The sequence below is a fragment of the Oncorhynchus masou genome, unplaced genomic scaffold (assembly GCF_036934945.1).
Source record: "Oncorhynchus masou masou isolate Uvic2021 unplaced genomic scaffold, UVic_Omas_1.1 unplaced_scaffold_1264, whole genome shotgun sequence".
In the NCBI taxonomy this organism is placed as follows: domain Eukaryota; kingdom Metazoa; phylum Chordata; class Actinopteri; order Salmoniformes; family Salmonidae; genus Oncorhynchus; species Oncorhynchus masou.
This window is the reverse complement of record NW_027002469.1, coordinates 90,316-116,964: the sequence shown is the minus strand read 5'-3', so window position 1 is coordinate 116,964 and position 26,649 is coordinate 90,316. Positions and strand designations below refer to the sequence as shown.

At 49.9% G+C, this 26,649-nt stretch overlaps 1 protein-coding gene and 1 pseudogene across 1 annotated transcript; both read right to left on the bottom strand.

Moving 5' to 3' along the window:
- LOC135530117 (histone lysine acetyltransferase CREBBP-like) overlaps positions 1-8,935 on the bottom strand; it is a 72,026-nt pseudogene extending 63,091 nt beyond the window's left edge.
- Positions 8,936-15,278: 6,343 nt separating this feature from the next.
- On the bottom strand, positions 15,279-17,857 carry LOC135530116 (adenylate cyclase type 9-like). The gene is made up of 4 exons (XM_064958503.1): positions 17,589-17,857; positions 17,353-17,495; positions 16,962-16,985; positions 15,279-16,707 (listed from the first exon to the last, which is right to left on the bottom strand). The coding sequence occupies exons 1-4, from the start codon at positions 17,790-17,792 to the stop codon at positions 15,279-15,281; spliced, it is 1,800 nt and encodes a 599-aa protein (XP_064814575.1). The 5' UTR covers positions 17,793-17,857.
- Between the last annotated feature and the right edge of the window lie 8,792 nt (positions 17,858-26,649).

The window sequence follows — 26,649 nt, the reverse complement described above, 5'->3', positions numbered from 1 at the left end:
GCAATGTCACTGGATGTTGGGCAGGTGGTACGCGAGCATCCCACATACCCTAGTGAGGTTAACACATCAAACCCGGGACAGCCGTCCCGCCTACACTGGCTGACAGGCTGCAAGGTGCTCTGAAGGGCTGGGGGGGAGAGCAAAGTGTGCGTTTGCGGTCTACCACAGTAATAATGGGCCTCAAAAACATGACTTGAGCCAGCCAAACCCATGACAACACACACTATGCGTTTATGCAGTGAATCCATTTACTTTAGGCCAGTGGTTCTCCATCCTGGTCCTGGGGAACCCAAAGGGATGCACATTTTTTGTTTTTGCCCTAACACACCTGATTCAAATCATCAACTCACCATCAGGCTTTGATGATTTGAAATTAGGTGTGTAGTGAGAGGGCAACAACAATAATGTGCATCCCTATGGGTTCTCCAGGACCAGGATTGAGAACCACTGCTATTGGTTAAATCGGGACATTCAAAATTGAGAGAAAGAAGGTGTATGGTTTAATATGTGGCTAAGCAGGAAAAAGCGATTCAGCATTGATAGTTTTCTAAACAAATAAAGATCCAGAGTGTTGGACACAGTCCACCTAGATAGGCTAGAACTCTCATCAGGAAGTCAAAACTTGTCAAAAACACTAAGGCAGCACCCATCACAAATTCACACATCCATTCATACATGTTGTCTATTCATCTTCAACACTTCCAAGAGAGAGCAGTCTCCTACTCTCTCCTCATAACCCTCCCTCCCAGCATAATTTTTTCCAGGGCTGAGTGGGAGCGAGAAGGAGTGAGGAGCGGAATCTGCTCTTTTCACAGGTCTGCTTGAGGAATATCTGGGAATTGGGCTTTTTCAAGTCAAACAAAACCCTATTTTGTCTCCGCTGCCATCTGCAATCTGTGGCTCTAAATCTTCTCAGTGTACTCAGGACCCCGTGCCGCTTCACAACTTCAAAGGAAAGCAGGTCTGTGGCACACTATGCCATGTATCGCTGAGAAGTTGGTGAGTGACTGTAGTGCTGGGCTATCAGAGGATTTGTGTGTGTGGTTGTGTCAGCTGGGCAGTTCATTAGAGGGATGTGTGTGTAAGATACCCAACTTGTAATACCCAACTTGGCCTAGTTTGAGATGTTTGCATTTTTCCCCCAACGTTTGATAGTGGTGGAGAATTTAGTTGCACAATGGAAATATTCATTCACTACCGACTGCACAATGAACCCCGAACGCAATTCACTACTACAACTCTACAATGGATGTACACATGGCATTGCTATATACAATACAGAGATAAAAACAAAGCGCCCTCATTAAAGTCAGAGAGCACTCAGGTTAAGTCACATTATTTAAAGTGCATTTTAAAGCAACAAGATAATCTGATAGCACTGAAGGTTATAGATTGCCCTCTGAACTTTGCAGCCCACCCGTAGACTTCCAGCCTCCATTTAGGCGACTCTCTAGTCTTGGCTTTGACATCAGACACCAGCAGCTGGTTCTGAGGCAGTCAGCCACGCCCCCGGGAACAACTCAACATGTAGCAGGGGTTTAAAGCTGACTTCCTCTTCCAGGCAGGCATGGGTAGCCTAACCACGTTTCATCAGAGCTACCGGACAATACAATGGAACATTAACTTTTTGGGGTTGTGAGTGTGACAATCATTTATTTAGGAGCCACCAAATCAATAAAACAATGTTCTATAAACTGCTTGACCCAGGAAGCCCCCCAAACCCACCATTTGGGGACACACTGGTGTAAGTAAGTCCTGATTGGGGTTAACACCACCACATAGGGTCAATTCAACTTATCAGGATATAATTTAGCCAAGTGTAGTACAGGCAACCACACACTCCAGGACAGATGTGCAGCATAGGGGTGTGTGTGTGTGTGTGGTAGTGCTGAGAGATGAACCAAAATGTTGGTTATTTTTTTCATTTTTAAACTAATTGACCAACATCGGTTACATTTCTGGGGGTTTCGGTGAGCTCGATGTGCAGTTTCTGCAGAGATAAATCAGATCAAGCCTGAACTGTGCAATGTAATAAGAGTTGAAGTTTTCAACAGGTAGTACTGAGTGATTACTGCTTTTTGACATCGGTCGGCATACTTTTATTTATATAAATAAATAAGTCCCATTTCCCATGGTAGTGAGTGCCCATTAAATATTTACCATAATTTATTCACATTAATTTAAAATATTTCAGTTGTCTATATTACATTGTTTATTTTATGACTATTATTTCATTCCAAAATCATCTCATCTCTATAGAGCTGCTGCCTATGCTGACTGTCAAAATCACTATTTTAGTAGTTCTTCAAAGTAAATCAGGCATAGTTTTATGACTGCTAAATACCATCTATCAATCCCGTCGATCATGTATGTTCAGGAAGATATACCTTGTGAAGCAACAGCTGTTCTCTATATCACCATTGCGCATTCTTCTCTCTCTTCCATAGCAGGCGTAAAACACAGACCGGACAAGTAGATGCGCAATGGATTATAGCCATTGTAGTTAATTAGAACATTTTATGCACTAAACTACATAGAATATTGGCCTATTGGAAATTACAACTCCCTACTACATAACACAGTTCAGGCTTGATCTGATTCATCTCTAGAGAAACTGTGCAATGTGCGAAATTAGTTCACAAACAGAACTAAAAATGGAATTAAAGATAATACTTGAACACGTCGGTCAATTAGTCGTTTAAAAACTGAAGAATGTTTTTTTGCTCAGCACGACCAACAGGACAGGCAGCAGCATTAACAGCAGCTCTATAGAGATGAGATGACTTGGAATGAGATAAAGTCATCAAATAAACAAATGTAATATAGACAACTGAAATATTGTACAGTAATGGTAATAAATGGTGGATAATAGGTGATAATCAGTAATGGGCAGTTACCACCATCATGGGACTTCTATGAAAAAATATATTGTGTTACTGCGGTCAACCCACATAATATAGTGCATTTATGAGGCTGACCCATTTAGTCGACTGGTCGATTGTTAGGCTGCTGGTCGCCAGAGATTTATTTAACCGAGCAGTAGCAAAAAAACACCTGTCTGATTCGCATTGACTGGACTGATCCATTGTGGAGGCCGTGGGGATGGCACAGTCCATTTCAAGACATGTGCTACTGAAATGGTATACGATTATATTAGGTCAGAACAGTAGTGCAACATTATTGCGCTCTCTCCCACGTTGGAAGTATAATAATCGCTGTCCGCGGTTCTGAAACACATCAGCGTGCTGCCGAATTGGCACAGTCACCAAGACCATGTTGCTATGTGCATAATAGCAAAGTTAAACAGCATATTGGAGATGAGAAAACAGGTCTTGCCTTGTCTAAGAAAAGTGAGGAGCAGAAACCAACTTAAAATAGGCCTATAATGAGGGCCTCCCGGGTGGCGCAGTGGTCTAAGGCACTGCATCGCAGTGCTAGCTGTCCCACCAGAGATTCTGGGTTTGAGTCCAGGCTCTGTCGCAGCCAGCCATGACCGGGGGGCGATGCACAATTGGCACAGCTTCGTCCGGGTTAGAGAGGGTTTGGCCGGTAGGGATATCCTTGTCTCATCGCGCTCTAGCAACTCCTGTGGTGGGCCGGGCGCAGTGCATGCTGACCAGGTCGCCAGGTGTACTGTGATTCTTCCGACACATTGGTGCGGCTGGCTTCTGGGTTGGATGGGCATTGCGTCAAGAAGCAGTGCGGCTTGGTTGGGTTTCGGAGGACGCACGGCTTTCGACCTTCGCCTCTCCCGAGTCCGTATGGGAGTTGCAGCGACAAGACTAACTACTACCAATTGGATACCACGATAAAAGATTATTTTTTTTTTTACATTTATTTTTTACACACACACACACATATATAAATAGGCCTATAAATAGCCTAATTGTGCCTTGTTTATAAATATATATAAAAAATAAATCAGATCCGGCTTTTTTTGCCTGTTTGAGTGTTTGTTAAATAGCCTACTAATTCTGGGAGCATCAAGCCTGATGCAACCGCAACATGTCAGATAACAATTTCACAAATGTGGCTGTTTTTAATATTTGATTTGCTGTAATAAAGCCTTTATTTTTGCTTTCTTAAGTTAAGAACAGCCTCGCTGGTATTTTTTACAATGTTCCAAATTGTCAAAAAAGTTAACCCTCTCCATAATGATAATAATCATTATAATAAATAATGGCATTATCATTAGTAGGCTTAGTACAGCAGCCTTGTATAACCACCATTGAGCTATAGGCCTAACATTCTGACCAAACAGGATGCGCCCCATCGCACACGCATTGATTTTGTTCACCCAGACCAGAAGATAACAGGACACGCAGGTTAAAACATAAAACTAACTGAACCAATTATATTAATTTGTGGACAGCTCGAAAAGCATTGAACATTTATGGCAATTTAGCTAGCTAGCTTGCTGTTGTTATCTAATTTGTCCAGGGATATAAACATTGGGTTGTTTTTTTACCTGAAATGCACAAGGTCCTCTACTCCGACAATGAATCCACAGATGACGAGAAAAACAAATTTGGTTTACAGTTCTCTACTCCTTCCTACAGGCTTCTTTTTCCTTCTTTGGACTTTATATGGCGGTTGGCAACCAACTTTACCGGGCATTCCTAGAACCGACTGGAGTGTGGATGTCAGTTCATCATTCACCCACCCACGTAGGTATACGCTTCTATAAACCAATGAGGAGATGGCACGTGGGTATATGCTTACAAAAACCAATAAGGAGATTTGAGAGGCCGGACTTGCAGCGCATTGAGCTTCACAAATAGAACCTACTTCTATTTTAGTGTCTGGCCATGCATATGCTCGCTGAGGAGCACGAGCAGTGTGGGTGCAATGATTGAATAACATGTATGTGTACATTAATTTAGCATCTCACGCGACACGAGTGGTGTGGTCAGCATGTTAGAGCGCATCCTGTTTAGTCTTATACCATAACTTAGGTATACATATCAATACTTATAGGCAACTGCATCAATCATTAATTCGTACAAGTCATTCATGATTTGAAATGCAATCAAGCATTTTAGTTTTAAAATAAAATATATCAAACATTGAATAATTTGCATAAACGCTAAAAAAAAAAACTTTCATTTTGGAAATTGCATTCACGAATGAATGCGACGGTTTTGTCTTTGCTGAACTTAAGGCTTTCCAAAAAAGCTAAACGTTACAGACTCTCTGGTACGCTTATAATTTATTTTGTGTTATTTTTTTGACAATTTGGAACAATGATTTTGTCATCTAACAGCACCTGTTTGGCACACACAATATGCACAGTGCTTGCCCCTTACCTAATTTTTCTTCATCTCCAGTATTTTCAACTAGTCACATTTATTTCGGAAACAGGACTTTTCAGTAAGAAATCACTGTAATTATGTTGCAGCTTCTGCAACACGGACAGCCCAATAAACACTGCTGATGTTCTATGGTGGTCGCTGCAGCAGGGAGGAGAGAAACAACCGGTACTGGTCACACAGTCACTTGCTGTCATTTTTTTTTAACACAGAGCCGCAAGCCTGAGCCCGGCCTGGCAGAATCAAATCAATTGCGGTCGGAGTCCCTCTCGTCATTCTTGTGTCTTAATTATTTCATCAAACAGTGCGCTTAAATCATAAGACAAGCTCAGTACATATCATGGATATGATTCAAACACATAGGATGTTTTATCATTTCAATCGATTTGTCGAAAGAACAGGTGACTATTGTCAACTAAGATTTTGACAGGGACTGCCCTAGTTGTTTTATTTTGTATTACAGCATATAACCCACATAATGCATAGTCAAAGAAATAATGGAAACCAAAAAAAGTTTTTAAATTTAAATAATTGAACCGAACCCGACATTAAAAAGCATTAATCACTTAGCTCTTGTGTGTGGAGGCAGGGAGTGGTGCAGCTGCCACAACGACGTCATAGAATGTTAAGCATAAAATATGACTGGTTGTTAAATACCCATGTTAAACGATATGTTGGCTGGCTGCGGCTAGCGATATGAGGCCAGGAGCCAGGGGAAGTTGTGCAGGTTCAAATCACATCAAATTGTATTGGTCACATACACGTTATTGCGGGTGTAGCGAAATGCTTGCGCTTCGAGCTCCGAGAGTGCACTAACATCTAATAAGAAATATCTAACAATTTATCAACATTTTTCCAATAGACAAATCTAAGTAAGGAATGGAATTAAGAATATATACAGTGCCTTGCGAAAGTATTCGGCCCCCTTGAACTTTGCGACCTTTTGCCACATTTCAGGCTTCAAACATAAAGATATAAAACTGTATTTTTTTGTGAAGAATCAACAACAAGTGGGACACAATCATGAAGTGGAACGACATTTATTGGATATTTCAAACTTTAACAAATCAAAAACTGAAAAATTGGGCGTTCCACTTCATGATTGCGTCCCACTTGTTGATTCTTCACAAAAAAATACAGTTTTATATCTTTATGTTTGAAGCCTGAAATGTGGCAAAAGGTCGCAAAGTTCAAGGGGGCCGAATACTTTGGCAAGGCACTGTACATATGGATGAGCAATGTCAGAGCGGCATGGACTAAAATACAGTAGAATAGTATAGAATAGAGTATATACATAAGAGATAAGTAATGCCAGATAGGTAAACAAAGTCACCAGTGTTCCATTTATTAAAGTGGCCAGTAATTTCTGGTCTATGTCTATAGGCAGCAGCCTCTAATGTGCTAGTGATTGCTGTTCAGCAGTATGATGGCCTTGAGATAGCTGGGACCGGGACACTGAAAAACAGCTTTGATGCACCTGTACGGACCTCGGCTTCTAGATGATAGCGGGGTGAACAGGCAGTGGCTCGGGTGGTCGTTGTCCTTGGTGATCTTTTTGGCCTTCCTGTGACATCGGGTGCTGTAGGTGTCCTGGAGGGCAGGTAGTTTGCCCCCGGTGATGTGTTATGCAGACCGCACCACCTTCTGGAGAGCCTTGCGATGCGGGCGGTGCAGATGCTGTACCAGGCGGTGATGTAGCCCAACAGAATGCTCCCAATTGTGCATCTGTAAAAGTTGAGGCTTTTAGGTGCCAAGCCAAATTTCTTCAGCCCGATGAGGTTGAAGAGGCTCGGTTGCGCCTTCTTCACCACACTGTCTGTGTGGGTAGTCCATTTCAGTTTGTCAGTGATGTGTACACCAAGGAACATGAAGCTTTCCGCCTTGTCCACTGCGGTCCCATCAATGTGGATAGGGGGGTGCACCATCCTGAGTGTTTGGGTGGGTACAGTGTGGTGGTAGACCTCGAGGTTAGGTTTAGGCTTAATGTTCTCTCTGATAAAAACCAACCAAGGCAGCGCTGTGGTAGACTATTGTTATTGTCTGGGAGGCTAGGTTTATGAGCACAGGAGACCTGTCCATAAACTTCACTGCAGGGCCCCTATTCAAGGGCAGCGTCGAAATTGCTATCAGTTTCACTCTGTATGAGCATTTCTATAACTTACCTTCAAGTTCATGTTGACACTTCTGTTGTCTGTGCTCATACAATAGTCCTATACCGGTAGGTTAACAAGTGTCTATCAGTGTTGAAATTAACCAAATTCAACAGGTTGCACTTTTCTTTTGAACAGACGCGGCGGCTATATCACAATCCTCGTCTGCGTTCGGACCGCTGCTCCAACTCACTCCACCACAATTACATTATCCGGAACATAGGGGTGACAAGTTTTTAGAGGCGTAGCTAGTAAACGGAGAAGGAGCGACAGACACATCAGCACATGGTGCAATACCAACACCGCCAGTAGACTGACTTTACTACCAAGGCATATGGGCAAGTCGAGAAGATAGCAGCGGGGGATTGGCTACTAGAGACGGGTGACTGTAGATTCAGTGACAGTCGGGTGTGACAATTTAATACCACGAGCAACTAGACTGCAAAGCTCGAGAGCTGACATATGAAAGTTCCAAGTGAGGAACATTGTGCACGAGCGAACGCAGTCAACACCAGACAAAACATAAAAAGTAGTTTTCATTATCACTAAAATAAATCATGCACTGTCAGCATAATTTTTTTAATCAATAGACTGACGACCAAATAGGCCCTACTTGGTGCTTACCTGGACCATCTGACGCTGAAAGCGCAGGTGAATTGAGTTTCGGTCGCTTTGCGATGGGAGGTCCGACGTCCAGCAAATTCTCCGCCATTCTGATCGGTAAGAATGATCACTAAATAATGATGCAAAACTAAATTCGACTCCTTCCAGATAGATTTTTTTATGGCAACAATCTTCTTTCTTACTCACACCCCACGTATGGGGGTATTTAACCAACTAGCTGGCAAGATAGAAAAATGCTTGCACTAGTCAGCCGAGTAGAATGTTTCAAAATAAAGGCAACAGCGCCACGCTTCGCCGCTGACAATCACCCCATGATAATCCAACACCCAACACCCACATAATTATCGTTAATAATTATGGCCCAAAAATATTTCGGTTCACGAAAAATAAATTAAAATAGTAGCAAAAAAAAGTATATAGTGTGGATTCAAGTCCCTTTCTCCATAAATCCCTAGATGGGCATCTTTAAATAAGTGCCTTTTCCCGGTCCAAATGAACAGCCTTAAATTCAATTTTCACCTCCAATAAAGACAAGAAATTTCCAAAAATATTTTGTATGCGACGATGTATTTTTCTCGATACTGTCTCTCGATAAATGCATCGTCTCGGAACGGAGATACGGAGAAGCGGCGCTCTCTGAAGGGGAAATCAAATATACGAGGGGCTCTCTAGACGACAAAAACTGATCCAATCCTCGTTTTTTCTCAACAATTCTCTCCGAAGGAATAAAGACTTCGATTTTCTGCAGAATAAAGCCGTTTGAGCACGGTCTAAATGGCTCGTTTCGGTCTAAAAAATAATGCTCTCCCAAAATCCTGATTCTGAGCCGCGTCAAGATGGCGGCTGTTGATTCCTCCGATACAAAAAGTTTTTTCTTTCTAGCTCGACTGTGGGGGGGAGGGGCTGTGCAATCACGCCCTACGCAAACCTATGCCCTGCCGTGCGTCATGTGGACGTACATCAACAAGCCTCTAGGGGTGGAATAACCCAAAAAATTAAGTAGCTGTCAAAGCACTTTCTAACCTAAAGTGTTACAGAACAATGTACAAGTGAGCAGTTATTGTGCAGCCCCCCATATACATTGTGTATTATGCGTCACCAAGTCACCAACCCTCATAAGACCATTTTGGGGCACTTCACCCTTGTCCATCCGTCTAGTCAACTACATTTGTATCAATTTAAGGAGCCAAGCAACAGAAGTTTACATGTCAATTGTAAATGCATCATCAAAAGTTGTAATAATGGGTAAATATCAAGCAATGCAAACAGAACCATCCAAACAAATCTCAGAGGGAAAAAAAACTTTATTCTTCTTTTTTTTTTTACCTTCATTTGCAGACCCCTCCAAAAATGCAGCGTGCTATAGGCTATATAAAATACAGTGGGAGGGAGGCCAAAGATCTACCAGCCACAACTATAAGTAGGCTTATATGAAACAGGGTCTGAAAACATGAACAGAAATCTAGCAGTGTGATTTTACCTTGCAGGGTGTCTGATGTAGCCTGGTCCCAGATCTGTTTGCAATGTCTCGTCAACTCCTACGGTCATTGTTTGCTGTTACATTGACCATAGGAGCTGCCAACAGCACAAACCAATCTGAGACCGACCAGGCTACTCATGGGGGAATACCATGGGATCCCTTAGGATGGAGAGATCTGTCGCCTAGGCCTATATAGAAGTAGTGGTGGCAGGAAAATGTCCTTATAGGTCCCTGTCAGTGTCCCATGTGGCTCAGTTGGTAGAGCATGGTGCTTGCAATGGCAAGTTGTGTGTTCGATTCCCATGGGGGACCAGTATGGAAAAAAATGTATGCTCGGGATCAGAGTGTCTGCTAAATTACTCAAATGTAAATTGACTTTGACATACTGAGGTGGAAAGAAATGGACAAGTTCCGGCAGCACACAATCCTAGGCCTACTGGGGTAAGTTAGAGCATCCCTCTCCCACAATCATACAGGTACACAGACATTCATACAGTGTAGGTACACACACATACTATACATGCAGGCAAACATGACATTTGGACGTAATTGTAACAGTGTTCTAACCTTCCATGTATTCCTCAACCCTTTAACAATGGCACCGGTATAAATAATACAACATATCAAATGCATATGTACATACAGAGTGAGTGCTTTGTGCAAAATGTATACATACCGCATACATATCGTACTAGTGAGTATAGAAACAACCCGGCATCAATGTGCACGACAAGACCGGGCAAATTAAAGAGGGGGAAATAAGGCCAAACATACATCAAATCAATGACATCTCAATTTGGCATCAAAACTAGTCCCAATGTGCCATTCTGTTAGTTCACAACGTTTCAATCCCATTGTCAATTCATGAAGTCCTTTTTGCAGGAAGGCAAGTTAGTACAAAAAAAAACTAAGCTTTTTTTGAAGTAGGGAACACAATTCCTTTTTCACACTACTGAGCCCAACCGAGCTGAAGTGTGCTGGTTCAGTAACACATTCACCACAGTTGCAGTGTGAAATGAAAATAGAGCCATCATCACAGTACGGTCCGGACTGAATTGGGCTCAAGATTTGAGCTCCAACAACTCTATAAGAGTTAGCCTTAAATTCAACTATATATTTCCCTTCGCTTTCCAAAGAACGCTACTTATCCAGCATCAACACGATAAAACACCAGGAATCCATAGGTTGATAAGCAGAGTTTCTCAAAAGCAATAAGATAAGCTGTAGCTAATATCTGGGTTTTATCTTCCTTTCATATGTCCAGACCTCAATTATGCAGATTCCCCTTCCTTGGGACATTTAGCAACATAACACTGTGTGATGTCTATGATTTAAACTGACTGTTTCCAATATGTCCCTTTATTGTAGTCAATGTGATTTGGGTAGGTTACAACAAGGGTTGCATGCTCATAATCGGCAAGAATACATTTGACAATCTGAAAACAATCCCGTTTGTAGATTAATGCACTTAAAATGGGCCTAACCCCATTCAAGCAATTCTACACAGTACAACAATATCCAGTCAAACAAAGCAAAACTACATTTTTGTTATTCCCTGTTTTTAAATCCACATCAGAACAAATAAGTGGCAGCTGTGTACCAAAAAGTGACAATGAACTGCAATATTGAGTTTCATACTCATATCAGTGATACTAAATGTTGGAAACAATTGCTCAGCAGATTATGAAGTAGAAAAGGCACATGTCAAATTCATATAAACATTTTAAAGAACTTGGATGAGAAAAATATGTACACATGTCAAAAAGCAACAAAAAAAAAGTTCAAGGAAGTTTGAGAAACAAAACGTGTCAATCTTAATTAAATGATAACAGAGTTGATTTAGAGAGGATTTTCCTATGACTGAAAAGGCACTACTAGCAAACTCTTGCAGTACACACAAGGAACCTGTAGTAAAACCATTATGGCACTACAAAAGAGAAACTTAAGTGCTGAAAGTTGAAAGATGCACTTAAAACCCAAATGATTGCTGGGATATCCTGAGTATCTCCATCTTTACTAAACTAAAACATGTTGCTTTGGAGTCTTTTACTATGAACATTTACTTCCCAAGTTCTACTCCTAATTCAGAACGCTTTGATATTGTACCTTTGAGGTTTCAAAGTATGTCTGAGGTCACAAATAATTTAAGACGTTTCCATCCCCAGTTTTTATGTGAGTAAGGTCATACGTATATATTTTTTTAAATCACGACATCTGTGATGGAAACAGGAAGTTTCGGTACAATTTTATAAATGCCAAAAGATCATTTGTTTGTTCGACAGGGTGGGATCTTTCTGTGTTGGTCATTTTTTTTATTAATTATGCGAGAAATGGCAGTGGAAACGCCTTTAAAGGTAAATATTCATATAATAATCATATCGAAGTAAACCTTGAGTCACGCGATGATAAGCAGTTTATTAGGCTACAGATGAAATAGGCCTAACTTATGAAGAACTTCACAGGGTGGTGAAAGTGCACAGTGATCTTGATGCTCCTTTCCAATAAATCTCCAGGGTCTGATTCTGGTGACATGTTGATCGACACTTGATTGCCATTTGAAAAATACACATTTTCTCGCTGTTATCCATAATAATCTCATTATGTAGACGAGCCTATCCGCACTGTATCTGTGAGCTGTTGGTTAGAGCGCATGTACCAAGACCAGAGAAGGCAAATTTGCTATTTTACCCAACAGTTTTTTTTATAACAAAACTATTGGTAGAGTTGAAAATGCAATGGAAACACACTGAACTTTAGATTTTTATTTGGTGCGTGAAAACTTAAGTGAAAACGTATATTTTGTGTGCACTTTGTCATCATGCACTGATTTTTATCCTCAACAAGTCCGTTTGGTGGAAGCACACCACTGGTGGAAAAATACGCAGATTTTCTTTATGTAGATTTTAGAATATTCGCATGAAAATATGTCGCCAATTGGATGGAAACCTAGTAGTACCATTACTTGTTTTGTTATTTCCCCCGAGCACCCAAGCCCTTTCACTAAAACAGAGAGAAAGTGACAGGGATGATTCGACTTGCAGTTGGAGGATATGCACTGTACAGTTCACCATACTCAATTATCTCAAGAAAGGTTCTGATAAAACAATGCATACAGTACATGTATATATATAAAAAGAAAACAACAAGATCTCAACTACAACAAAACAAACACACAAAACAAATAGGAAAATATGTAGCACTGAACATGCACACTTTACATGTTTATTTGTATATGTTGTTTACATGACACATGTTAGAAACATCCCTTATTATCCAGGATCTAATTTGTCAGGAATGCTGTAACAAGAGGAATCGGGTGCATTCCCCCTTGCATGTACTTCTAAATAGCCTGACGGGAGAGTAACAGGAGGGGGCGTGGCGATGGCAGATCAAGTCCTATTTGAAGGTCAATATACCAATCTACCATTCCGTTAAACTGGATCACTCAACATCTTAACTCAGGTCTGTCACAAGAGACTACTCAAGATTAGCCTGGTCCCAGATCTGTTTGTGCTCTTGCCTATTCCACATGATATGTACATGACACACATGTAACAATTTTAGCAGATTGTTAACTGTATTGTAAGCAAACCAGCACGTTCAATAGAAACTACCTATTAGGAGGCCTACCGAGAGGGTGCACTTCAAACCTCAACAACGGTAGCCTAACAGCAGATTGCATTCCTGTAAAATACTAGGAAGAGGTTATGGCACATGAACCCACCTGTGGTGCTAAAAGTTAGCTTTATAGACTTGCAGAGCTAATGTGCAGATGAAGCTAATTAGTGATATGTTAAAGAGTTAGGGTCAAGTCCTAACTTAAACATTTCCACTTAGTCATGCATTGATGTCAATGGGAGACTTCGACTTAAAACAGACTTAAGTGGGAGTTAGGATTCAACCCTAATTACTATTACCAAGGTCTAGTTGACGGCTTGAGGCTAGTAAGACAGAGGTCCTTACTTTTAACCAAGGCCAGGAGAAAAGATACCACATCAGCCAGAGGGATTTCATTATGTCTTAATCACACTCCCCACCTTCTTCCCACGGTTTCATCAGTTGCAGAATGATAACTTACAGCCACCTCTCCGCATGAGGCCGTGGATGGCAGTTATTACTGTAGTGTAGCGCACAGAGTCAAGCCTTCCGACTGATGTTCGAGATATTGTTGTGGGCTTGTCTGAGAGCGTTGTGCGAGGCCTGTGCTTTTCTTAGACAATTTATAGTGATTCACTGTGAAAAGACGACTCCATCTTGCTTCCCTTTGTAACCCATCATTCACTCTTCACTGTGGCATTTCTTATTGCTCCGATTCTTGTAAACTTCTTAACTACAGTAATACAAGCAATTTGATAGCTACACAGACCAAAGACAACTATAACAAACTGACAGAAACCAAGCTTTTGCCTTAAAATGTACATAAGGTTCACAGTTTGGTAGTGTAGAAGTCTTTCCCAGTGCTCTTTTCCCTTTATGCTTCTTCTTCGTTCCTCGTCCAGACCAGCTTGTTCTACACATTATTTTGTGCTAAAGGCACTTAATCAAGACATTAAAAAACAAAGGAGAGAAAAAAAAGCCAAAAACATACAACAACAAAAAAAGACTAAAGATGTTAGTGAGAATCAAGTAGATCATAGAAGGCTGGGTTTCTATAGCAACATAAGTTCAGTAATAGCGCCCATCGTACTTTCCCTATCTTCTTATTCACTCTTACTGTGCCCACCAGATACATCGGTCGTGTTCAGTGGGCATGAACGGGAAGAAAACAGACGTAGTATCTGAACTTGTTCAATAAGAAATGCTCATTTTCGCATACAGTTGCAAAAAGATTAACAAAGGTGTGTCCTAATGAGCACGAACCTGGAGAAGAATTGACAACAGAGGAGCCAGAAACTGGTTTCTTACAGTCTGCCATTTAGGTGCTACCTCCTGTATGCCTTCTCGTCACATATGACTGTTCCATAATAAGCTTCAACTGGCAGGAATGCAAGAAAGGCCGTGCTTAAAGGGCTGAAGGCTAATGCAAAAAACTATCGCAAACATAACAGTCTTAGAGTTTCGTTAGCTCGCCAATAATGTCATCATCGTCCTGCTCCTCTTTCTCTTTTTCCACCTCCTTCCGTGACTCAGTTGCTGTGGCATTCTGAGGGGAGAGAGACTGGAGGGAGGCAGGCGCCACAGGTTTTGGTTGTTGGAGGACGTTTGTTGTAGGAGCTCCAGCTAGACTAGTGGTGGGCAGATGTGGTTGTTGGAGGACGTTTGTTGTAGGAGCTCCAGCTAGACGAGTGGTGGGCAGATGTGGTTGTTGGAGGACGTTTGTTGTAGGAGCTCCAGCTAGACTAGTGGTGGGCAGATGTGGTTGTTGGAGGATGTTTGTTGTAGGAGCTCCAGCTAGACGAGTGGTGGGCAGATGTGGTTGTTGGAGGACGTTTGTTGTAGGAGCTCCAGCTAGACTAGTGGTGGGCAGATTTGGTTGTTGGAGGACGTTTGTTGTAGGAGCTCCAGCTAGACTAGTGGTGGGCAGATGTGGTTGTTGGAGGACGTTTGTTGTAGGAGCTCCAGCTAGACTAGTGGTGGGCAGATTTGGTTGTTGGACGTTGGTTGAAGGAGTTTCACCTTTATAATTGATGGGTGGATTTGTTGGTTGTTGGACGTTGGTTGAAGGAGTTTCACCTTTATTATTGATTGATTTGGTTGTTGGACTGTCAAATTTGACTAGTTTTGTTGTTGGATGTTGGTTGAAGGAGTTTCACCTTTATAATTGATGGGTAGATTTGGTTGTTGGACTGTCAAATGAGCTCCAGCTAGACTAGTGGCGGGCAGATTTGGTTGTTGGACGCTGGTTGAAGGAGTTTCATCTTTATTAGTGATGGACAGATTTGATTGTTTGACTTTCAAAGTAGCTCCAGCTTGACTAGTGATAGGCAGGGAGGCTAGACCAACGTGGGATGATGATGAGGAGCGTCTGGCTGCGATGGTCTCTGTAGTAGTAGGGCTACAGTAGTATTGTTGCCGACTGTCTGGCCTATCTCCAGCCTCCACCACCCCCCTCTCAGGCCGCAGCAGACCCGTGGACACCCCAGAGCTGAGCGAGGGACTGGTGGTACTGGGTACACCAGAGATGGAGCTAGGCACCATATTAGAGAGCTCATCCGTTGGCGAGCGCCCGATACTCCCGTCCACCTGCACCCGGATCTCTGGCGAGACGGAGAGCAGGTACTGAGGCACGGGGGTGCCGCTGTCCGCACTCTTGGGGAACAGAAAGGTCTTCATTTGACCTTTGCCCTTGACGTTGACTGTGCCGCGGTAGTCGAAGTTGTAGTCCATGGCACTGAGGGCGCAGTAGCTCTCCTCGCTCACCTGCACGCGGCACTCCACGCCCGTAGTGTCCATGCGACTGGCGATGTTCACAGTGTCGCCCCAGATGTCGTAGAGCAGCTTAGTGGTGCCGATCACCCCTGCAGTCAAAGGACCGTGGTTGAAACCGATGCGCAACTTGAACTTGAAGCCCAGCATGTTCTTGTTGAAGTCGTCCACCACGCGCATCATCTCCAGTGCGAAGTCAAACAGCGCCCGCAGGTGGCCGTGAGGGTGCGGCGTCTCGGCGCACTGCTGCGCGTTCAGCCCAGCCGCCGCCATGTATGTGGCACCAATGGTCTTGATCTTCTCGATGTTGTTGAAGGGCGGCTCGCGAAGCAGTTCGTCGAAGTCACCGATGAGCTCGTTGAGCACGCGGTAGCACTCCTTGCCACCCTCGTAACTCTCCTCGTAGAACTCGCTAAAGTTAACGATACTGGCAAAAATCACGCCAACATTACCATGGTTTTTGGAGTAACTCTGAGTCACTTTGAGCTGCTCTGCCACGTGGATGGGGATGATGTTCCGAAGCAACCAATCGGCTTGGTCCCTCATGTTCTGGATCTTGATGCGGTGCTGGTCGGCCTCCACGTTGCCGTGGTAATGGAGGCGGTAGCTGACCTCAAACTCGCGGTTGAGGAACCAGACGAGCAGGAGGAGCAGGAAGAAGGCCACTCCCACCTCGGGGCCCAGCAGGTCCTGGAGGCGGGGCACGGGGTCAGCGGTGGGCTCAGGCTGACCATGTACAACACTGCTGCGGTTACTGTTGTTGGTGGCGTCGCCAGACCTGGAGGAGAGAGAAAGGGAGGGAGAGATGGAGAGAGAAGGGGAAAGAGAGAGGGTGGAGAAACAAGGAGAGAAGGGAGGGATGGAGAGTTGGAGAATGAGGTAGGCAGATGGAGATGGAGAGAAATGTAGGCAGGGAGGGAGAGAAGGAAGGAAGGAGAGATGGAGAAAAAGAGAGAGGGAAGGAGTTAAGGAAAGGTGGAGTGAGAGATATATTTATAATCTTAGCTGTATGGATAACTTCATTCTACTCACCAAAATAACATACTGTTGGCAGAACTGGAAGACAGAGGAGACAAAAACACGAGACACGGTCGGATGAGATTAATCGAGTCCACGACAAATTCAATTACACACAGTGTCAGCACAAAGGAAAAGTCATACTAAATTATGACATTGTGGTAATATTGTATACAGTATCCTATTGAACTTCAGTGAGTGCATTGGTAGTGGATTAAATGGGTAATATAGCAATTTGAGGGTGGTTACATTTCTCCAGCTCCGTTCCTCAGTTGTTTACCAAAACAGTGACAGGGTGTCGTGTTGTTATTGTTTGAACTGCAGATGCCCCTTTAAGGTCCTTTCTGACCAACAAAAAAGGGCCATAAATGTGTTAAAACATAGAATCCATTATAAGTTGTCTGACCTGCAGGGCGGGCTGAAGAGCAGGGCGAACAGCACCAGTCCCACCACCGTGGCCATGGCCGAGCGCATCCAGCAGCTCAGCTGGCAGAAGTTACAGTACTGGATGATGGCAATGATCACTGCACAGCAGGTGAGCATGGTGAACTGGGAGACACAGATAGACACAGGAAGGAACCATCGTTAGCATTAGCAAACGCTGGAGGAAATGACCAGGGAAAATGAACAGAATACACTCACCTGTATGGAGAGGTGCATGTCACAGGTGACGTGTGAGAAGACGGACACAGCGGGCAGGGACACCAGCACGGCCCCTATCAGGTGACGGGGGACCCAGCCAGAGATGGCCCTCAGCAGGGTTCTAGTGCAGCTCATCACGCTGTCCAGGTAGAAGGCCATCCTGGGAGAGAAGGTTAGTTCAGAGAGGGCTGATAGACAGTACATGTACAGTAATCCAACCCCATTGAAAACAGGCTAATGGCCTCCCCTTTTCCCCATCTTCAAACTTCACCTCACTTAGTTCTCTCCCTTCCTTTACCATCCCCCCTCTTCCTCTCCTCCCCAGTTCCAACCCACTCCTCATATCCCTCTCCCCACCCCCTTTCCCCTCTTCCTCTCCTCCAACCCACTCCCCATATCCCTCCCCCACCCCTTTCCCCTCTTCCTCTCCTCATATCCCTCTCCCCACCCCCTTTCCCCTCTTCCTCTCCTCCCCAGTTCCAACCCACTCCTCATATCCCTCTCCCCACCCCCTTTCCCCTCTTCCTCTCCTCATATCCCTCTCCCCACCCCCTTTCCCCTCTTCCTCTCCTCCCCAGTTCCAACCCACTCCCATCTCTCCCCCCCCCTTTCCCCTCTTCCCTCTCCCCACCCCCTTCCCCCTCTTCCTCTCCCTCCCCAGTTCCAACCCACTCCTCATATCCCTCTCCCCACCCCCTTTCCCCTCTTCCTCCTCATATCCCTCTCCCCCACCCCCTTTCCCCTCTTCCTCTCCTCATCCCCTCTCCCCACCCCCTCTCCCCTCTTCCCCCCTCCCCAGTTCCAACCCTCCTCATATCCCTCTCCCCACCCCCTTTCCCCTTTCCTCTCCTCATATCCCTCTCCCCACCCCCTTTCCCCTCTTCCTCCCTCATATCCCTCTCCCCCACCCCCCCCTTTCCCCTCCCTCTCCCCACCCCCCCCCCTCTCCTCCCCACCCCCTTTCCCCCACCCCCTTTCCCCTCTTCCTCTCCTCATATCCCTCTCCCCACCCCCTTTCCCCTTCCTTCCTCCCCAGTCCCCACTCCTATCCCTCTCCCCACCCCCTTTCCCCTCTTCTCTCCTCTCCTCATATCCCTCTCCCCACCCCCTTTCCCCTCTTCCTCCCTCATATCCCTCTCCCCACCCCTTTCCCCACCCCTCTTCCTCTCCCCTCATATCCCTCTCCCCACCCCCTTTCCCCTCTTCCCCTCTCCCCAGTCCCTATCCCTCTCCCCACCCCCTTTCCCCTCTTCTTCCCTCCCCAGTTCCAACCCACTCATCATATCCCTCTCCCCACCCCCTTTCCCCTCTTCCTCTCCTCATATCCCTCTCCCCACCCCCTTTCCCCTCTTCCTCTCCTCATATCCCTCTCCCCACCCCCTTTCCCCTCCCTCTCCCCACCCTCTTTCCCCTCTTCCTCTCCTCATATCCCTCTCCCCACCCCCTTTCCCCTCTTCCCATCCCTCTCCCCACCCCCCCCTCCCCCTCCTCATATCCCTCTCCCCCCCTTTCCCCCTTTCCCCTCTTCCTCTCCTCATATCCCTCTCCCCACCCCCTTTCCCCTCTTCCTCATCCCTCTCCCATCCCTCTCCCCACCCCCTTTCCCCTCTTCCAACTCCTCTCCCCTCCCCACCCCCTTTCCCCTCTTCCTCTCCTCATATCCCTCTCCCCACCCCCTTTCCCCTCTTCCTCTCCTCCCCAGTTCCAACCCACTCCTCATATCCCTCTCCCCACCCCCTTTCCCCTCTCCTCACCCCTCTCCCCCCCCCTCTCCTCACCCCCACTCCCCTCTCCCCACCCCCTCCCCTCTTCCTCTCCTCATATCCCTCTCCCCACCCCCTTTCCCCTCTTCCCCTCCTCCCCAGTTCCAACCCACTCCTCATATCCCTCTCCCCACCCCCTTTCCCCTCTTCCTCCTCCCCTCTCCCCCCCCCTCTCCCCCTCACCCCCCCCACCCCTTTCCCCTCTTCCTCTCCTCCCCAGTTCCAACCCACTCCTCATATCCCTCTCCCCACCCCCTTTCCCCTCTTCCTCTCCTCATACCCCTCTCCCCTCTCCTCCCCAGTTCCCCCCTCATATCCCTCTCCCCACCCCTTTCCCCTCTTCCACTCCTCATATCCCTCTCCCCACCCCCTTTCCCCTCTTCCTCTCCTCATATCCCTCTCCCCCCTCTTCCCCCTTTCCCCCTCTTCCCTCTCCTCCCCCCCAGTTCCAACCCCCCCAGTTCTCTCCTCATATCCCTCTCCCCACCCCCTTTCCCCTCTTCCTCTCCTCATATCCCTCTCCCCACCCCCCCTTTCCCCTCTTCCTCCTCCTCCCCAGTTCCAACCCACTCCTCATATCCCTCTCCCCACCCCCTTTCCCCTCTTCCTCCCTCATCCCTCTCCCCACCCTCTCTTCCCCTCTTCCTCCCTCATATCCCTCTCCCCCACCCCCTTTCCCCTCTTCCTCTCCTCATATCCCTCCCCCATCCCTCTCCCTCTCCCCACTCTTCCCCTCTTCCAACCCACTCCTCATATCCCTCTCCCCACCCTCTTTCCCCTCTTCCTCTCCTCATATCCCTCTCCCCACCCCCTTTCCCCTCTTCCCTCCTCCCCAGTTCCAACCCACTCCTCATATCCCTCTCCCCACCCCCTTTCCCCTCTTCCTCTCCTCCTCCCTCTCCCCACCCCCTCCTCCCCCTCATTCCCCCATCCCTCCCCCCCACCCCCTTTCCCCTCTTCCTCTCCTCATATCCCTCTCCCCACCCTCACCCCCCCCACCCTTTCCCCTTTCCCCTCTTCCAACCCACTCATCATATCCCTCTCCCCACCCCCTTTCCCCTCTTCCTCTCCTCATATCCCTCTCCCCACCCCCTTTCCCCTCTTCCTCTCCTCCCCAGTTCCAACCCACTCCTCATATCCCTCTCCCCACCCTCTTTCCCCTCTTCCTCTCCTCATATCCCTCTCCCCACCCCCCTCTTTCCCCTCTTCCCTCCTCCCCAGTCCCCCCCCACCCCTCTTTCCCCTCTTCCTCCCCTCTTCCTCAGTCCCTCTCCCCACCCCCTTTCCCCTCTTCCTCTCCTCATATCCCTCTCCCCACCCTCTTTCCCCTCTTCCTCTCCTCATATCCCTCTCCCCACCCCCCCCTCTTCCCTCCTCCCCAGTTCCTCTCCTCCTCATATCCCTCTCCCCACCCCCTTTCCCCTCTTCCTCTCCTCATATCCCTCTCCCCCCCCCCTTTCCCCTCTTCCTCTCCTCCCCAGTTCCAACCCACTCCTCATATCCCTCTCCCCACCCCCTTTCCCCTCTTCCTCTCCTCATATCCCTCTCCCCACCCTCTTTCCCCTCTTCCTCTCCTCATATCCCTCTCCCCACCCCCTTTCCCCTCTTCCTCTCCTCCCCAGTTCCAACCCACCCCCTCTCCCCACCCCCTTTCCCCTCTTCCTCTCCTCATATCCCTCTCCCCACCCCCTTTCCCCTCTTCCTCTCCTCCCCAGTTCCAACCCACTCCTCATATCCCTCTCCCCACCCCTTTCCCTCCTCTCCTCATCCTCTCCCACCCCACTTTCCCCCCCTCCTCCCCAGTTCCCCTTTCCCCCCCCTTCCTCTCCTCTCATATCCCTCTCCCCACCCCCTTTCCCCTCTTCCTCTCCCTCTCCCCAGTTCCAACCCTTTCCCCTCTTCCCTCTCCCTCTCCCCACCCCCCCTTTCCCCCCTCTTCCCCTCCTCATATCCCTCTCCCCACCCCCTTTCCCCTCTTCCTCTCCCTCCCCACCCCCTTCCAACCCACTCCTCATTCCTCCCCAGTTTTCCCCCTCTTCCTCTCCTCATATCCCTCTCCCCACCCCCTTTCCCCTCTTCCTCTCCCCTCATATCCCTCTCCCCACCCCCTTTCCCCTCTTCCTCTCCCTCTCCCCACCCCCTTTCCCCTCTTCCTCTCCTCCCCAGTTCCAACCCACTCCTCATATCCCTCTCCCCACCCCCTTTCCCCTCTTCCTCTCCTCATATCCCTCTCCCCACCCCCTTTCCCCTCTTCCTCTCCTCCCCAGTTCCAACCCATCCCCTCTCCCCACCCCCTTTCCCCTCTTCCTCCCCCCCTCCCCCTTTCCCCCTCTCCCCACTTCCCCTCTCCCTCTCCCCACCCCTCTTCCCCTCTCCCCTTCCCCACCCCCTCCCTCCCTCTCCCCACCCTCTTTCCCCTCTTCCTCCCTCTTCTCCCCCCATATCCCCCCCACCCCTTTCCCCTCTTCCCCTCCAACCCCAGTCTTCACCCCTTCCCTCTCCCTCTATCCCTCCCCACCCCCTTTCCCCTCTTCCTCTCCTCATATCCCTCTCCCCACCCCCTTTCCCCTCTTCCTCCTCCCCAGTTCCAACCCACTCCCATATCCCTCTCCCCCCCCCCCCTCTTTCCCCCTCTTCCCCCACCCCCTTTCTCCTCATATCCCTCTCCCCACCCCCTTTCCCCTCTTCCCTTCCCCAGTTCCAACCCACCTCATATCCCTCTCCCCACCCCCTTTCCCCTCTTCCTCTCCTTCCCTCTCCTCATATCCCTCTCCCCACCCCTTTCCCCTCTTCCTCTCCTCCAACCCACTCCTCATCCCTCTCCCCACCCCCTTTCCCCTCTTCCTCTCCCCTCCCCTCTCCCCCCCCCTTTTCCCCTTCCCCCTCCTTCCAACCCACTCATCATATCCCTCTCCCCACCCCCTTTCCCCTCCCCAGTTCCAACCCTCCCTCATATCCCCTCCCCACCCCCTTTCCCCTCTTCCTCTCCCTCATATCCCTCTCCCCACCCCCTTTCCCCCTTTCCCCCTCCCTTTCCAACCCACTCCTCATATCCCTCTCCCCACCCTCTTTCCCCTCTTCCTCTCCTCATATCCCTCTCCCCACCCCCTTTCCCCTCTTCCTCTCCTCATATCCCTCTCCCCACCCCCTTTCCCCTCTTCCTCTCCTCATATCCCTCCCCACCCCCTTTCCCTCCCAACCCACTCTATCCCTCTCTCCCCACCCTCTTTCCCCCTCTTCCCTCCCTCCCCCACCCCCTTTCCCCTCTTCCTCTCCTCCCCAGTTCCAACCCACTCTCCCCTCTCCCCCCCCTTTCCCCCTTTCCCCTCTTCCTCTATCCCTCTCCCCACCCCCCCCCTTTCCCCCTCTTCCTCTCCCCCCAGTTCCAACCCACCCCTCATATCCCTCTCCCCACCCCCTTCCCCTCTTCCTCTCCTCATATCCCTCTCCCCACCCCCTTTCCCCTCTTCCTCTCCTCCCCAGTCCCTCTCCCCACCCCTCCCCCACCCCCTTTCCCCTCTTCCTCTCCTCCCCTCTCCCCACCCCCTTCCTCTCCTCTTCCAACCCACTCCCCTCCCTCTCCCCACTTCCTCCCCCTCTTCCCCTCCCACTCCTCTATCCCTCTCCCCACCCCCCTTTCCCCCTCCCACTCCTCATCCCCTCTCCCCACCCCCTTTCCCCCTCCCCACCCCCTTCCTCTCCCTCTCCCCACCCCCTTTCCCCTCTTCCTCTCCTCCCCAGTTCCAACCCACTCCTCATATCCCTCTCCCCCACCCCCTTCCCCTCTTCCTCTCCTCATCCCCTCCCCCTCCCCCTCCCCAGTTCCCCTCATATCCCTCTCCCCACCCCCTCTCCCCACCCTCTTTCCCCTCTTCCTCTCCCATATCCCTCCCCCACCCCCTTCCCCCTTTCCCCTCTTCCCTCTCCTCCACCCTCTCCCTTTCCCCTCCCCTCTCTCCCTCCCTCCCCCACCCCCTTTCCCCTCTTCCCTCTCCCCATATCCCTCTCCCCACCCCCTTTCCCCTCTTCCCTCTCCTCATATCCCTCTCCCCACCCCTTTCCCCCTCCCCAGTTCCAACCCACTCCTCATATCCCTCTCCCCACCCCCTTTCCCCTTCTTCCCTCCCCCACTTCCCTCTTCCCTCTCCCCAGTTCCATATCCCTCTCCCCACCCCCTTTCCCCTCTTCCCTCTCCCTCTCCCCACCCCCTTTCCCCTTCCCCTCCTCCCTCTCCCCACCCCCTTTCCCCTCTTCCTCTCCCCCATATCCCTCTCCCCACCCCCTTTCCCCTCTTCCTCTCCCCAACCCACTCCTCCCCTCTCCCCACCCCCTTTCCCCCTCTTCCTCTCCCTCATATCCCCCCCCCCCCCTTTCCCCTCACCCTCCCCTCTCCCCACCCCCTTTCCCCACCCTCTTCCTCCTCATATCCCTCTCCCCACCCCCTTTCCCCCTCCCCAGTTCCAACTTCCTCTCCCCACCCCCCCCTTCCTCACCCTCCCACCCCTTCCCCTCTCCTCTCCCCTCCCCACCCCCTTTCTTCCCTCCTCCCCAGTTCCAACCCACTCCTCATATCCCTCTCCCCACCCCCTTTCCCCTCTTCCTCTCCTCTCATCCCTCTCCCCACCCCTTTCCCCTCCCTCTTCCTCTCCCTCTCCCCACCCCCCCACCCTTTCCCCTCTTCCCCCTCCCCCCCCAGTTCCCCCACTCCTCATATCCCTCTCCCCACCCCTTTCCCCTCTTCCTCTCCTCATATCCCTCTCCCCACCCCCTTTCCCCTCTTCCCTCTCCTCCCCACCCCCCAACCCACTCCTCCCTTATCCCTCTCCCCACCCCCTTTCCCCTCTTCCCCTCCCCCAGTTCCCTCTCCCTCCCCACCCCCACTCTCCCCTCTCCCCACCCCCTTCCCCTCTTCCTCTCCTCATATCCCTCTCCCCACCCCCTTTCCCCTCTTCCTCCCTCATATCCCTCTCCCCACCCCCTTTCCCCCTCTTTCTTCCCTCTCCTCATATCCCTCTCCCCACCCCCTTTCCCCCTCTTCCTCCCCACCCCCCCCCCTCATATCCCTCTTCTCCCCACCCCCTTTCCCCTCTTCCCCTCCCCAGTTCCAACCCTCTCCTCATATCCCTCTCCCCACCCCCTTTCCCCTCTTCCTCTTCCAACCCACTCATATCCCTCTCCCCCCACTCTTCCCCCTCTTCCCTCTCCCCACCCCCTTTCCCCCTTCCCTCCCCCCACTTCCCTCCTCCCCTCATTCCCTCTCCCCACCCCCACCCCCCCTCTTCCTCTCCTCATATCCCTCTCCCCACCCCTTTCTTTCCCCACCCTCTTCCCCCTCCCCCTCCCCCACCCCCTTTCCCCTTCCTCTCCTCCCCAGTTCCAACCCACTCCCTCTCCCCATCCCCTCTCCCCACCCCCTCACCCCCTTTCCCCTCTTCCTCCCCAGTTCCAACCCACTCCTCATATCCCTCTCCCCACCCCCTTTCCCCTCTTCCTCTCCTCCTCCCCACCCCCTTCCCCCTCCCTCCCCTCCTCATCCCTCTCCCCACCCCCTTTCCCCCTCTTCCTCTCCTCATATCCCTCTCCCCACCCCTTTCCCCTCTTCCCTCTCCCCACCCCTTTCCCCTCTTCCCTCTCCCCACCCCCTTTCCCCTCTTCCCCTCTCCCTCCCTCCCCCCACCCCCTTTCCCCTCTTCCTCTCCCCACCCCCTCCCTCCCCCCACCCCCTTTCCCCCACTTCCCTCTCCCCCAGTTCCAACCCACTCCTCATCCTCTCCCCACCCCCTCCCTCTCCCCACCCTCTTTCCCCTCTTCCCTCTCCTCTATCCCTCTCCCCAGTTCCCCCTTTCCCCTCTTTCCCCTCTTCCTCTCCTCTCCCCATATCCCTCTCCCCACCCCCTTTCCCCACCCCTCTTCCCCTCTCCCCCCCCAGTTCCAACCCACTCCTCATATCCCTCTCCCCACCCCTTTCCCCTCTTCCTCTCCTCATATCCCTCTCCCCACCCCCTTTCCCCTCTTCCCCTCCTCCCCAGTTCCAACCCACTCCTCATATCCCTCTCCCCACCCCCTTTCCCCTCTTCCTCTCCTCCCCTCTCCCCCTTCCCCCCTTTCCCCTCTTCCCTCTCCTCCCTCAGTTCCAACCCACTCCATATCCCTCTCCCCACCCCCTTTCCCCCCTTCCTCTCCTCATATCCCTCTCCCCACCCCCTTTCCCCTCTTCCTCTCCTCCCCATATCCCTCTTCCTCTCCCCACCCCCTTTCCCCTCTTCCTCCCTCCTATCCCTCTCCCCACCCCTTCCCTCTTCCTCTCCTCCCCAGTTCCAACCCACTCCTCATATCCCTCCCCCCCCCTTTCCCCTCTTCCCTCTCACCCCTTCCCTCTCCCTCTCCCCAGTTCCCCCTTTCCCTTCCCCTCCCTCCCCCTCCCCCCACCCCCTTTCCCCTCTTCCCTCTCCTCCCCTCTCCCCACCCCCTTTCCCCTCTTCCTCTCCTCATATCCCTCTCCCCACCCCCTTTCCCCTCTTCCCCCATCCTCCCCAGTTCCAACCCACTCCTCATATCCCTCTCCCCACCCCCTTTCCCCTCTTCCACTCTCCTCCATATCCCTCTCCCCACCCCCTTTCCCTCTTCCTCTCCCCCACCCCCTCCCCCACCAACCCTTTCCCTCCCCCACCCCCTCTCCTCTCCCCCCTTCCACCCCCTCCCCCTCTTCCACCCCTCATATCCCTCTCCCCACCCCCTTTCCCTCCCTCTCCCCACCCTTCCAACCCACTCCTCTCCTCATATCCCTCTCCCCACCCCCTTTCCCCTCTTCCTCCTCCCCATCCCTCTCCCCACCCCTTCCCCTCTTCCTCTCCTCATCCCTCTCCCCACCCCCTTTCCCCTCTCCTCTCCCCACCCCCTTTCCCCTTCCCCTCCCCACCCCTCTTTCCCCTCTTCCACTCCCATATCCCTCTCCCCCCCCCTTTCCCCTCTTCCTCTCCCTCCCCACCCCCACTCCCCTCTCCCACCCCTCCCTCTCCCCACCCCCCTCCCTCTTCCTCTCCCCACCCCCTCCCCTATCCCTCTCCCCACCCCCTCTTCCCTCCTCCCCTCCCCCACTCCCCCTCCTCATATCCCTCTCCCCACCCCCTTTCCCCTCTTCCTCTCCTCATATCCCTCTCCCCACCCCCTTTCCCCTCTTCCTCCAGTTCACCCACTCATCATATCCCTCTCCCCACCCCCTTTCCCCTCTTCCCCCCTCTTCCTCCCCTCTCCCACCCTCTTCCCCCTCTTCCACTCCTCATATCCCTCTCCCCACC